General features: G+C 36.9%; 1 protein-coding gene across 3 annotated transcripts in view; it reads left to right on the top strand.

Moving 5' to 3' along the window:
• The window catches only part of CCDC102B (coiled-coil domain containing 102B), a 222667-nt gene that overhangs the window by 191023 nt on the left and 18842 nt on the right, over positions 1-12802 (top strand). For all 3 annotated transcript variants that reach the window (XM_007189940.2, XM_057526837.1, XM_057526836.1), the window contains exon 7: positions 2490-2660. In XM_007189940.2, the coding sequence (XP_007190002.1) occupies positions 2490-2660 (171 nt within the window). The remainder of the gene's footprint in view (positions 1-2489; positions 2661-12802) is intronic.

Raw genomic sequence — 12802 nt, 5'->3', positions numbered from 1 at the left:
CTGTTACTGTGAGGTAGGGGAAGGGACCATGAGCCTGTCCCATCAACAGGGGTCTAGCTGCTTGTCCAAGCTTGCCTGTTCCCGGCTGCCCTTCGGCATTGCTCAGGTTTAAATATCAATGGTTGTGATTCTGACTCTTATGGGGGCCAGGGTTTTCAGAACAGCAGCAAGATTCCAGGAATCTCTCAGTTTCCTGGAATTTGATAGATTGCCATGGAGGCACGGTGGGTGGCTGGTGGGCGTGGGAGCCCTCCTCTGCCTTTTCCTCCTCCTGGCTTCCTGAGAGTGGTGGTCAGCAATTTCTCTCCAGGTCCTTCGCTCTAGTCCACACCCTCTTCTCACATCTGCAGGACATCTGCCTGTTTGGTTGGAGTTCTGTGTTTCATAGAGACCAAGAGGCTGCCAGTAATCAATGGTGTCATATCAAAATTCACTTTACATCAGCTTTTTTTTTTTTCCTGTAATAACATGTGCTTCACACTGTTTTGCATTTTGCTTTACTTAATAGAATATTGAGAGATATCATATCAATATACAAAAGGCTGCCATATTATATTTTAAGCATTAAAAAACGTAATGGCTTTTTATTTAATCAGCTCCATATGATGATATTATGATGATGATCTTCATTTCCAATCATTCACTATTAACATAAAAATAATGCTGTGCTACATATCCACATGCATACAGCATTTCACACAACTGTGTGTGTATCTGTAGAACACATTCCTGGAAGTAGAATGGCTGGGTTGGAGTTTTAATGCATTTTTCATGTTAAATAGTTTTGCCAACATTTTTCCATGAATGAATCTCAGTTTCTTCACATTTTACCAACAGATTATCTTATCACATATAATCTTGCCAGTCTGAAGACATGAGGAATAGCATCTTGATGTGTTTCTTTTCATTATACTTTTATTTTTGATAATTGTAGATTTATATGCAGCCGTAAGAAATAATACAGAGAGATCTATGTACCTTTTCCCCAATTTCCACCGGTGGTATCATCTTTCAAAACTATGGTAGGGTAGCACAACCAGGATATTGACATCAATACAGTCAAAACACAGAACTTTTCATCAAGACAAGGATCCCTGATCTGCCCTTAGCCACACCTGCTTCTCTCCCCTCCTCCCTACCCTTGATCCCTAGCAGCCATTTCTATAATTTTGTCATGTCAATATGTTACAGAAATTGGAAAGGTTTTTCCTGAGTTTTGGGTGAAGATGAATAGCTTTCAATGTTTAACAGATATTCTATATGCTTTTCTGTGAACTCTCTCCTTCCATATTTTATATCAAGTCAATTTGTACAGACTTGATATAACTTCATATAGTAAGAGACTTGTCCCTTGTTACAACATTTTCTGTGTAGGACAAACTATTTGCTATACACAAACTGTATACTTACTGTGATTAAATTTATAATTCTATGATCTCATAATCATACTTAGAAAACCTTTCCCTATTTGGTAATTGAAAAAAGTATTTACATTTTTCTTCCAGTGTTTTCCAATGTTCTATGGCTTTTTTCTTTTTTCTTTTTACTATTAAATCTGATTCTTTTTTTATTGTTCTTATTAGAAATAGTAGTAGTATAAGATGTGAGTAAAGATCCCATCTCCAATTGTCTACCTGGTTGTCCTAAAAATATTTAACTTTGCGTTTTTAACTAGTAAGTGTTATGACAATATTTTTCAGGAAATTAAAAAAATATCCTAGGACTTTCTTAAAGTATTGTAACATCATGAGGAATTAGAGGTTATTTTTTTTCTTCATAGTTTTAATACAGATGATTTCAACAATGACAGTATTGTTAATTTTGCACAGCAAATTTTAGCAAAAAATTAGAAACTACAGTAATTATAATCTGAGGCCAATTAATATAACCTGTCAATTCATGTCTTGTAGAATGTTGATTATAACCAGATTGATTGGAGATCCAATCACTTCATGGTGGATTCACTCTGGATATTCCCCAGGGTCAGCCCCTTCAGGTCTCTGAGCCAGATTCATGTGGTTTCAGGAGGTTGCCATTTACGGCATGAGTACAGCAGCACAAAACATTTATTTGTAAGAGAAATAATTAAAAGCAGATAGTCTGCTAACTTTTAATACTTAGGCTGATTTAGCAGATGAACAGTTCTTCTTGTACTTATTTTTATTATATTTTATTCTTCACTTATGGATATGAGAGTCCTCTTTTGGAAAGCATACATAAAAACTACATTTGCATAACATGAAAAATGGGTCATTCCCTCAAGCACATAAAGAGTTGTACTGTATTTTAGCCACACAGAAATACACCTTCCACCTATAGTTATATGCTAATCATAATATTTAATTGCAGAAATGTAGAGTCCCAGGTGAAAAGATGCCTAATCTGAATTCTTCCTAAAGTGCTTTTCTATTTTTTCCAAACCAGTTGCCATTCTTCTGACTTTATCAGAGCAAACTATAAATAATGGAATCCCTGTTTTCTTTTAAAAGGAACTGTTGGACCTTCAACATGCCTACCATAAACTAAGCAGGCAGCACCAGGCAAAGACGGCAGAAATGACCCACGTCAACAACCTCATGGATCAAAATGAGGCCGAAGTGAAGAAACTGAGATTTCAAGTAGAAGAACTAAAATGGGGACTCAACCAAAAAGAAAATAAGGTATCTTATAAGTGGAACATATGTTATGTAGATTCAAAATTGCATTTGATAGCATAGAAAAAGCATTTTCTTTTTTATTAACATATGGCATTACTTGAGGTAAAAACTTCAATTTTTAAAAATTAAAATCAACAAAAATGTGTAAGTGTAAGGAGAGGAAACTATTATGTAAACAACATGCTCATTTTTGTAGTGTTAGTAGCGCATTTTTTATGTGTGCCCTATAACTTCAGATATGTTTTAGCTTGGTCGTGTGGGGAGGCATGGTACCATAGGTATCATTAAAACGTGGTATCTTAAGCTTTAATTCTATATATTATAGAAACATGATGTATGTTGTGATTACATGTTATGATATATATATCCTCCCCAGCGCTCTCTGATGTTTAAAGAATGTAGGCATCTTGTTTTGTCGTGAAAGGTCAGCTTGCTAATGGTTTATGGCATGTTTAAGAATGGGATACCTTGACAGTACACCTGCAACAGGGAGGTGTGATTTCAGCTGCAGTTACAAACCGCAAAGAGATTTTTCTTGAAAGAAGCGGTCTCCACTGTCAGTGTGATAGCGTCTGCCACCCCATGGCGGCAATTACTTCAAATGGGGTTCCAGGCACGGCATCTGCTTCTAGCAGACAACTTTTTTTTTTTTTTTTTTTTTTAAAGGATTTTTCTTATTTATTTATTTATTTATTTATTTATTTTTGGCTGTGTTGGGTCTTCGGTTCGTGCGAGGGCTTTCTCCAGTTGCGGCAAGCGGGGGCCACTCTTCATTGCGGTGCGGGGACCGCCCTTCATCGCGGTGCGCGGGCCTTTCTCTATCGCGGCCCCTCCCGTCGCGGGGCACAGGCTCCAGACGCGCAGGCTCAGCAATTGTGGCTCACGGGCCCAGCTGCTCCGTGGCATGTGGGATCTTCCCAGACCAGGGCTCGAACCCGTGTCCCCTGCATTAGCAGGCAGATTCTCAACCACTGCGCCACCAGGGAAGCCCCTAGCAGACAACTTTTGAGGCAAAATAATTACTTCCCTGTGCTATGTGGTTGCTTCACTTTGTTATAAAGCAGAAACTAACACACCATTGTAAAGCAATTATACTCCAATAAAGATGTTAAAAAAAAAAAATTACTTCCCTGGTTAGAGAGACTGTTTGCAGATAATGCGCAGATAATGCCAAAGAGTTGGAAATTTAAAAGAGAAAACGGAATTGTTTTTCCAAGGGGCAATTCAGTAACAGGACACAGTCCACATTTTAAGATTTAATTTTTCATCAAAACTATTCCAGTCAAGCAAACCAGATTTTCTAATCTAATAACATCACATGGAAATAGAATTATTTGACCAGTGAGGCTCATACATCGTCCCTGATCTTACTAGGGCTGACTTGTCCATGGGCATTTCATCCTTGAAGTCTCTTTTTATGAAGACATATATGTACTTTTTAATGGTGTGCATGGGTAGTGAGGCTGGACTGTGGAAGGGTAAGTCAGGAGAGGAATGTAGTAGGAAGGCTCAAGAGAGTGGTTTTGGGTTTTTATTTTCATCATAGTCATTATTCCTGTGAATACTTTTTGATATAAAAGCATTTGTTGCAAGTGGTGGTGAATAACCTCTGTGTTTGCCAATATAGGCTTTAAGAAATTGCTTGGAACTGAATCATCAACAAGGAAATTGTGATAATACACATTTTTCCAGGGCTAATAAAGTACTAGTTCCCAAGAATCTGATTCAACCATCTAATCATGTAATTTTAAAAACGGCTGTGGTCTTAAGAAGGATTCTGTTAGTTGCCCCTCCCTGTAGGAGAATCATTCTTCTCACGTCATCAACGTCAGGCTTGGCACATGTGACATTTGCTTTGCCTGATGAGCAGAAGCTCTGTGTGCCGCTGACCATCAGGGGCTTTATGAGCCCAAACAGGGCTCTGCTGTGCCTCGTTGCCCATGTGTCTTTTCTGCCTTGTCTCATGTCATGAGGGCAGCAGGTGCAAAGTAGACATCACCCTCTCAGCGTGAATTCTGAAGTGGAAAGGATATGGAGCAGAGCCTTTGCTGACCCAAATGGATCCACGTGGGTAAAAAAAAAAATCAATATTTGTTGTGATAAGCCACATTTTGGATTTGTTTGTTACTATAGGAAAACTTAGCTAAAGCTGACTGGTATGGTCATTCAAACAAAAACAGCATTTTAAAATTATATTACATTGGCTTCAGTGCCAGAAGTAGGTGGTAAGAAAACTTATTGGAGGTTAGAATGATGGCAACGCATTTTATGGAGTCTTGAAAGGTTTGGTACATTATATCCTATAATACCTTGGAAAGCTGATGATGGACAGAAGGAGCTTGTGGTTTTTAGATGAACAGTTATGTAGCTAGTATTTCTTGTGTGCTATTGGTGTGTTTGACAAGTGCCTAAGAGAGAGAGGAACTCAGAAAAGGCTTGTCGAATTTTCAGAGATATGTAAATTAATACAGAAATGTAAGTAGTTCTGTGACTGCCAGGGCCTGATCTTCATTTGCAAATGGTAATACGTAAAACTGAGGATGGCTTTGAACAATAAACATCAATTAAGGTTAGGCAAGAACCAATTCAACGGTGTGGCCTTCAAGCCTGTTTTTAAAAGCTCTTAATTAAGGTCATTTTGTGTAAATCCTTGAAGCTGAACACAATGGCACAGGGAGAAGAGAATGAGATTGTGCTTCTCTCAGAACATCCCACAGGTTCAAGGCAACTGCAGATAGCTCAGAGACAATAGAATGTCTCGCAGAGAACTGCAGATGGGACAGCTGACCTGTGGTGTTTGCTGGAATCAAAAGAAAAAAGGACTTGTTTTTGTGAAAGATATGCTGGCAAATGAGCTTCCAGCCTGGGATAAAATAGACTGATTTCTCGGGATTTGAAAGAACTCTTCATTCCTCCAAACTTCTCGGACAAGGAGCTGGCTGAGTGTGCTGTCAACACCTGAGAAGGAGTAACGTCCAGAGCCATATTCAAATAAGGACATGGTGAATAATGCCAAAGGACCACCTAGAGAACAAGGACCATGGAGAACTACAGACTAGGCAACTATTTTCAGGGAGGAGAACCCAGGCCAGATAAAGGAGCATTCCCCATGAGCAGAATAGGAGCTCCTTGAAACATCTGCAAAGTTAGATTTCATAAGTATTTTCTATTTTCTTTTCTACATGGAAGTTTTTATTGCAGTTTTCTTGTCCTAGTTTCACTATAGTATATTGGGTGTGTGAGGGAGGAGGGTATAAATTACTTGCCTTTTGAGTACGTAGATTCTGGAGCAAGAGAACGTGTATTGAGATTTGACATAGATATGAGATCTTTGAGATCAAGGCTGTGATTGGAAGGTTGCTTGGGTAATTTCTCTTGGAGAAAGGGTGAAAATTTTTGAATGCTGAAGGGAGGAAAACAAACATTTGTGACCAGGAAGATGGGCTGTGTTGTACTGTATGTGAGAGCAGGAATGAGTGAAAGGGTATGTGTGTGTATTTTAATATTTGTTGCCCCATCTGTGGGAGGAATATAGTTCCCAAGCATAAATGGTGGGCATGGTCCTGTGAGGTCTTTGGCAAATGGAATTTGTGCAGCTTTGAAATAGAATCTTTTGGAACTATAATTCCATATGGATAAATATTTGGACATATTTCATATCTGAAGCTTCAAAATAGATGCATTGAAATATATGTTCAAAACATAAAATAGTTCAGTGTTCTGCACCTCTACATCCAATCAGTTGATCACTGGAGAGGATTGATCCAAAGCACGATCAACTCATATGGGTATTGTAATCTGGATTATTTAATTGCAGTTGTCAGTCTTCAGTTTTTCTTTGTTTAAAGGTCATACGCTTTCTGGTGGCTGGGAATGAAAATATTTCTCATGGAAATAAGATTTTGCATTAGATAGCAGTCAACATTTCTATAATTTGACTTATCATAGAGAAGCAAAGGAAATTCTGTCAGTTTCACTGCTGAGCTTTTTAATTTCATAGTAACAAATTCTTCAAATTGCAATTAGTTGAAATTAATGTTTAATTGGAACTGTCAAATATAAAGTTCCCAACTCCCACAAGTCAACAAATTTTAAATAAATGAAAATGAGATATTAATCCTCTATATTGAAAAGAGAAATAGACACTTGGGGGCCCATAAGAGAAAACCCAGGGTCTGATTAAAGAAATGAGCAAATTAAAAAATTCTTTTTGGATGAGTTGCTTTTCTTTAAACAAACTTACCAAAAAAAAAAAAAAATCTAATTTGATGTGTATTTGTTAGAAGTCAAACATTCTTTTCTCATCATTTCATTGAAGCCATTATGTGATGGCAAAATTTAATTGAGACTTCATTATTGTATTGCAGAGCTAATTACATATATATATCCACATTAAAATACCAAAATAACTGACCACTTTAATAAATATGGTGGGAAAAACAGTCTAATGAATAATATAATGATGCAATAACCAAAGTTGGTAGAGATGGAACAGATAGTACCTAAGAAGCAAGGAGTATAATATAAACAATTACTAAGACACATGGGTGCTCCACACTGTACAACTAGTATCAAGAAGACTGAAGGACTGAATGAGATAAGGCTTGCCAAGGAATATTTTAAATTTTGTAAAACAATATCATATCATATAAAGAAGGAAAAATTAAAAAAATCAACTATCATAACACCATCGTATCATATTACTTCAGTGTATATTAACTTCTAATGCCTAGGCAATTTTATGCAGAATTGCAGTCATCATTTGAAATAATATACTCTGCTTTACCAGTTACCATAATCAGTTTTCCTGCTGCTATGTAGTTATCATACTTGGTATTTCAAGGGGTGGGATAATATTTATTTCCTTGGATATAAATTTATTTAATCAACCAAGCCCCCTTTACTGAAGGTTGTTTGGATTTTTTTCTCAACATAACTCTACCATGACTACTTTCATGTACAGTTGACCCTTGCACAACATGGGTTTGAACTCTGTGGGTCCACTTAATACGAAGATTTTTTTGATAGTAAATACTACAGTACTACCCAGTCTGTGGTTGGTTGAATCCGCACCCATGTAGGGCCAACTCTAAGTTATAGGATGATGAACTTCTAAGCTGTTCAAGATTCAACTGTATAGACCTTTTTTCCCCATTGGAAAAAAAAGTTTTCTAAGTGGAATTATTGGGTTTAAAGGATATGAATATAATATGACTCTTGATATATTCAGAATTACTAATTTTCTTTACTTCTCAGTGATAGGTCAAATTGTGGAAACGTTGGCTGTTATGCAAAATCTTAACTGCATCTTAACTGATGCAAAAGTAAGTTAAATCTCAAATGATTTGTTTATAAAACTAAGAGTTTAATCACTCAGTTTGCTGAGTTGTTAATTGGATTTACTCTCAATTTCAGTTTCTTCTTTTTGTTAAATTCTTTTCCCTTAGTGTAGCTCAATACTTACTCTTATTTTCTCCATTTATGTTTTAGTAATAGGTTGTATTAGTAAGAGGACTTTAAAACTAAGAGGACTTTAGTGACTATTTTGTGTTAAAAGAGTTGTAAATCAGGGCTCAAGTAGTTCTTAGCCCTTAGATGCCTACAATTCACAAACCAAGCAGCAGAGGGTGAGAGTTAGCCTACAGTAATTGACAAATAAAAGTCCTATGGTGAGGGAAAAAGAATCACCTAACTTTTAGATGACATTCCTGCTTTCAGAAATTCATGGATTTTTTTCATAAAACTGAAATTTGATATAAGTGCTCAGCACAATTGTAAGTCAAATATAGCTATAGATAAAATATATTCCCAGTGTAAAGGTCAAAGTCTAATATGATTTTCTAACCTGTCTGCAATAAATACCCTTTGGAATATTTATTTATTTTTTTCAGATATTTAAAAAAATTTTTATTTTACACTGGAGTATAGTTGAATAACAATGTGGTGTTAGTTTCAGGTGTACAGCAAAGTGATTCAGTTATACATATACATGTATCTATTCTTTTTCAAATTCTTTTCCCATTTAGGTTATTACAGAATATTGAGTAGAGTTCCCTATGCTAAAAAGTGGGTCCTTGTTGGTTATCTATTTTAAATACAGTGGTGTGTATATGTCAATCCCAAACCCCCAATTTAGCCCTCCCCCCCACTTTTCCCCTTTGGTAACCATAAGTTTGTTTTCTGAGGCTGTGAATCTGTTTCTGTTTTGTAAATAAGTTCATTTGTATCTTTTTTTTTAGATTCTGCATATATTTGTCTTTGTCGGTCTGACTTCACTTAGTATGATAATTTCTAGGTCCATGCATGTTGCTGCAAATGGCATTATTTCAGTCTTTTTAATGGCTGAGTAATATTCCAGTGTATAAATATACCACATCTTCTTTATCCATTCATCTGTCAATGGACATTTAGGTCTTCCATGTCTTGGCTATTGTAAATAGCACTGCAGTAAACATTGGGGTGCATGGCTTTTCTCTGGATATATGCCCAGGAGTGGGATTGCTGGATCATATGGTAGCTCTATTCTTAGTTTTTTAAGGAACCTCCATACTGTTCTCCATAGTGGTTGTACCAATTTACATTCCCACCAACTGTGTAGGAGGGTTCCCTTTTCTCCACACCCTCTCCAGCACTTATTGTTTATAGACTTTTATGATGGCCATTCTGACTGGTGTGAGGTGACATCTCATTGTAGTTTTGATTAGCATTTCTCTAATAATTAGTGATGTTGAGCATCTTTTCATGTGCCTTTTGGCCATCTCTATGTCTTCTTTGGAGAAATGTCTATTTAGGTCTTCTGAGCATCTTTTGATTGAGTTGTAAAAATACTAATACTCAAGCCTCATCTCCAGTAGCCTAGTCAATTTTTACGGGTGGGGCCTGTGCATGAGTATTTTTTAAAAGCTTCTCAAATGATTCTAATGTCTAGTGAAATATCAGAACCACTGGTCTAATAAGAAAAGACTGCCACCATTGAGACTGAAATTCATAACTTTTGTCCCCACTGAACACACGTGTTTACTGTAACAGATTTTACTAGTAGAGCATAAATGAAATGGCTTGCTACAGAAATGAGGCTCTTAGTCCATTGTAGTCTACCTATAGCATTGTAATGTGCAAAACAAATTGATATGTCTTCTAGTTTTGAGAGAAATTCAAAAGATAAAATATCACTTAAACAGATGGAAAGAATAGGTACTATCGAGCACTCTAAGTTCACTCTCAAAGTGCTAGTGTTTTGCTAAATGCATTGTCTGTGTGGCTTCACACTTAGCAATTATCACCTTATTACTGTTTAGCTAATTCTGGCCTCACATTTTAATGCTTCTGGTGTCAAAAAGGTGAATCTTTTCAAAAAGTCTGATATCACCAGCAATGATGAATGTGAGAGACACTTTGTTTAAACCTACAGAACATTAATTATCTAAATTAACAGCTGATTTTTAAGCAAGCCTTTATTTGGAAGGACACAGGAATTCTTTCCCAGCCCAAAATATATTTTGGTGAAATCTCATTAATTTACACCCTGCTAATTTTAAGATTGTGAGAATAGCTATAGACTGAAATTCACATTTATCTATGGAAACGATCTGGTAAGTGTTTCAGGTTAAGATTAAAAAATAATAATAAAGAGGTCAGCTTCAGGTTCACATGGGGACACAAGCGGTAACCACAGACCCAGTATCTGAACTGAGCTGTAAAAACCAGCCCAGTTCATTTAATATTAATTACTTCCTAACCTCTGTGTTAGATGTTAGAATATACTTGACTGAGTTCTTCCCAAGAAGAGGTTTACAGTGTGGCTGGGGATAGTCCAACATAAATGTCTGAAGTTAAATATAGCAAAATAAATGTCAAGATGGTGGTATTTACAGGTTGCAGCGGAAACAGGTGGCCATGTTTCTTTTCCTTCCAGTGCTTAAGGGCTATTTGTAATTATGCGTTTAATTATTTGTTGTCTGACACCCCAACTGGAATATATGGGCAAGGACCAGCACAGTCTGTGCCTCTAACTGGGCCAGCATCAGTAGAACGGTCTCAGGTGCCCCTAATATCAAGACATCATAGCACTACAACATGAACAGAGGTCTTGCATCCTTGTCCCTGTATACAGCTAATTTAAATCCTTCTAATAATTTTGCTCCACTTTCTGTGGATAATTTGAAGGGTACCATTTCCTGCAATCATTCTTCATGATCTTGCTCTTCCTTCACTTTACCAACCACCTAAATTGTTTCTGATGGAGTTCAGGACAGGCCACCCTAGAATGTACCACTCTGGCATGTGGATTATTTTGAGCTGAAAACAATCAAGGCCCATAAGACTCAGAAAGAACCTTTGAACTCCACTTACAGTCTAAAAGAATTTACTGTCTAAAAGAATTTAAGATAGCTTCTTTCTGGGCCAGGCCTCCCAGCACCATAGATAACTATAGTAGAGTGTGGGGTGTGGTCAATGGGGAGGAACCTAGCCAAGTCCCTTTGAACAAGGTCCTCTCTGTGTCCCATTGTCTTTGTATGGCCCAGCAAACATTTGTTTACCAAATATTAACTCTTTTTCTTCCTGTCAATTGCCTTACTTCCCCCTGAAGCCTTAGACCCCTACCTCCTTCTCCTTAGTCCAGAATAATATATGCCTCACCTTGCCTTGCTGTCTTTGGAATTCTTCATACTTAGTGGATTCTCACTGTGCATGTAATAAATTGCTTTTTCTCCTGTTAACTACTTTAAATTATTTTAATTGCCAACCAAAAGTACTAGAAGGGAAAAGAGGGGAATTCTGCTCCCCTTCAGAACCTGATAAACTAAACCCTTCATGTGTGCTATATTCTAAGCTAAAACCTTTATGAATTGTGTGTGGGTAGAAAGTGTAGCCTGAGATAGGAGCTCAGTAAAATCAAGATGTTTTAAGGACAGGTTATATGGTAGGGTTTAGAGCATGGTCATTTGTTAGTTTTTTCCTCTCCTCTTAACTCTAGGCAACATTTTTGGGCCACCATCCCTAACCTTTATATATATATATATATATATATATATTGTTTTTTCTTCTTTTGAACAATTTCAAAATTGTTGATACTGATACTTTATTACCTTTCCTCATCCAGCTCTACTGTTTCCACTCATATTTATGCTCTGAAAAATGGAAGTGATATAAACCTCATTAGAAAAAAATGCCAATGAACAACACAGCAAAGAATAATCTCTTTTTCTCTTGGTGCTGAGAGCTGAGTTAATCGCACTTTTCTCTTTGGTGCTGAGAGTTGAGTTAATCGTACTTCTCAGCACCATTCATTCTTCAGGCAAATCTATTCTTTTTATTTATTTATTCCCTTTTAAACTGACATCCCACTCCCATCCCCCTCTCTCTCCATGGGCAACCATTTGAATGAGATTTTTGTGTATCCTTTTGTTCAACTGTGTTTTTACATATTAATGTCCTTTGTGCTGTATGTATGTGTTTTAATTTGTTAACCCTGTTCCTGGTCCATCTCCCAGGGAGATTCTCACACAGATCCACGAGGGGATAGGTGCAGGGTATTGGTTGCAGGATTGTTCCTGGGGTCTTAGAGATGGAGCATCTGGGCCTTTGGTCATGGGGTGAGTGGTTGGATCACATCTGTGCATGGGCACCACGGGGTACCTGCTCTACAGCAGATTACAGAAACCCGTCATAAGGCGAGGGACCTTAAAGGCATGCTAAGTGAAAGAAGACATGCAGGTGATTTTATAAAAAGTAATATCTTTCTGATCTGTGACTATGATTGAGCAGTGTTAGAAAAGGCAAGTGAAAAGTATAAATTCAATCTAGTTTCTGAGTATTTGACACAATGTATAGTATAGTGGGCAACATAAAGGATTGGAGTCAGAACTGGAAATAAACGCTGATGTATGCATTTACGAGTGGTGCGATCTTGGGCTAATCATTTAGCCTCTTTGGAATACCCTTTCCTCATCTGTAAAATGAACAATAATGTGTGGGATTAAATAAATTCAACCACTGAAATGTGTGTAGTTGATTTAATGAAACCTTTGAGGAAAGTAAAGAAACACCTTATCTTAAAGTGTGAAAAATTATGAATAATTAATCTACCTAGGTCTCAGATCAAATATTCAGGGTTTAATTTAATCTTATGTAACAGTGTTTAA

Source organism: Balaenoptera acutorostrata, chromosome 13 (assembly GCF_949987535.1).
Source record: "Balaenoptera acutorostrata chromosome 13, mBalAcu1.1, whole genome shotgun sequence".
Lineage (NCBI taxonomy): Eukaryota > Metazoa > Chordata > Mammalia > Artiodactyla > Balaenopteridae > Balaenoptera > Balaenoptera acutorostrata.
The sequence above is the reverse complement of the archived record's forward strand: the minus strand, read 5'-3'. Positions and strand labels throughout refer to the sequence as shown.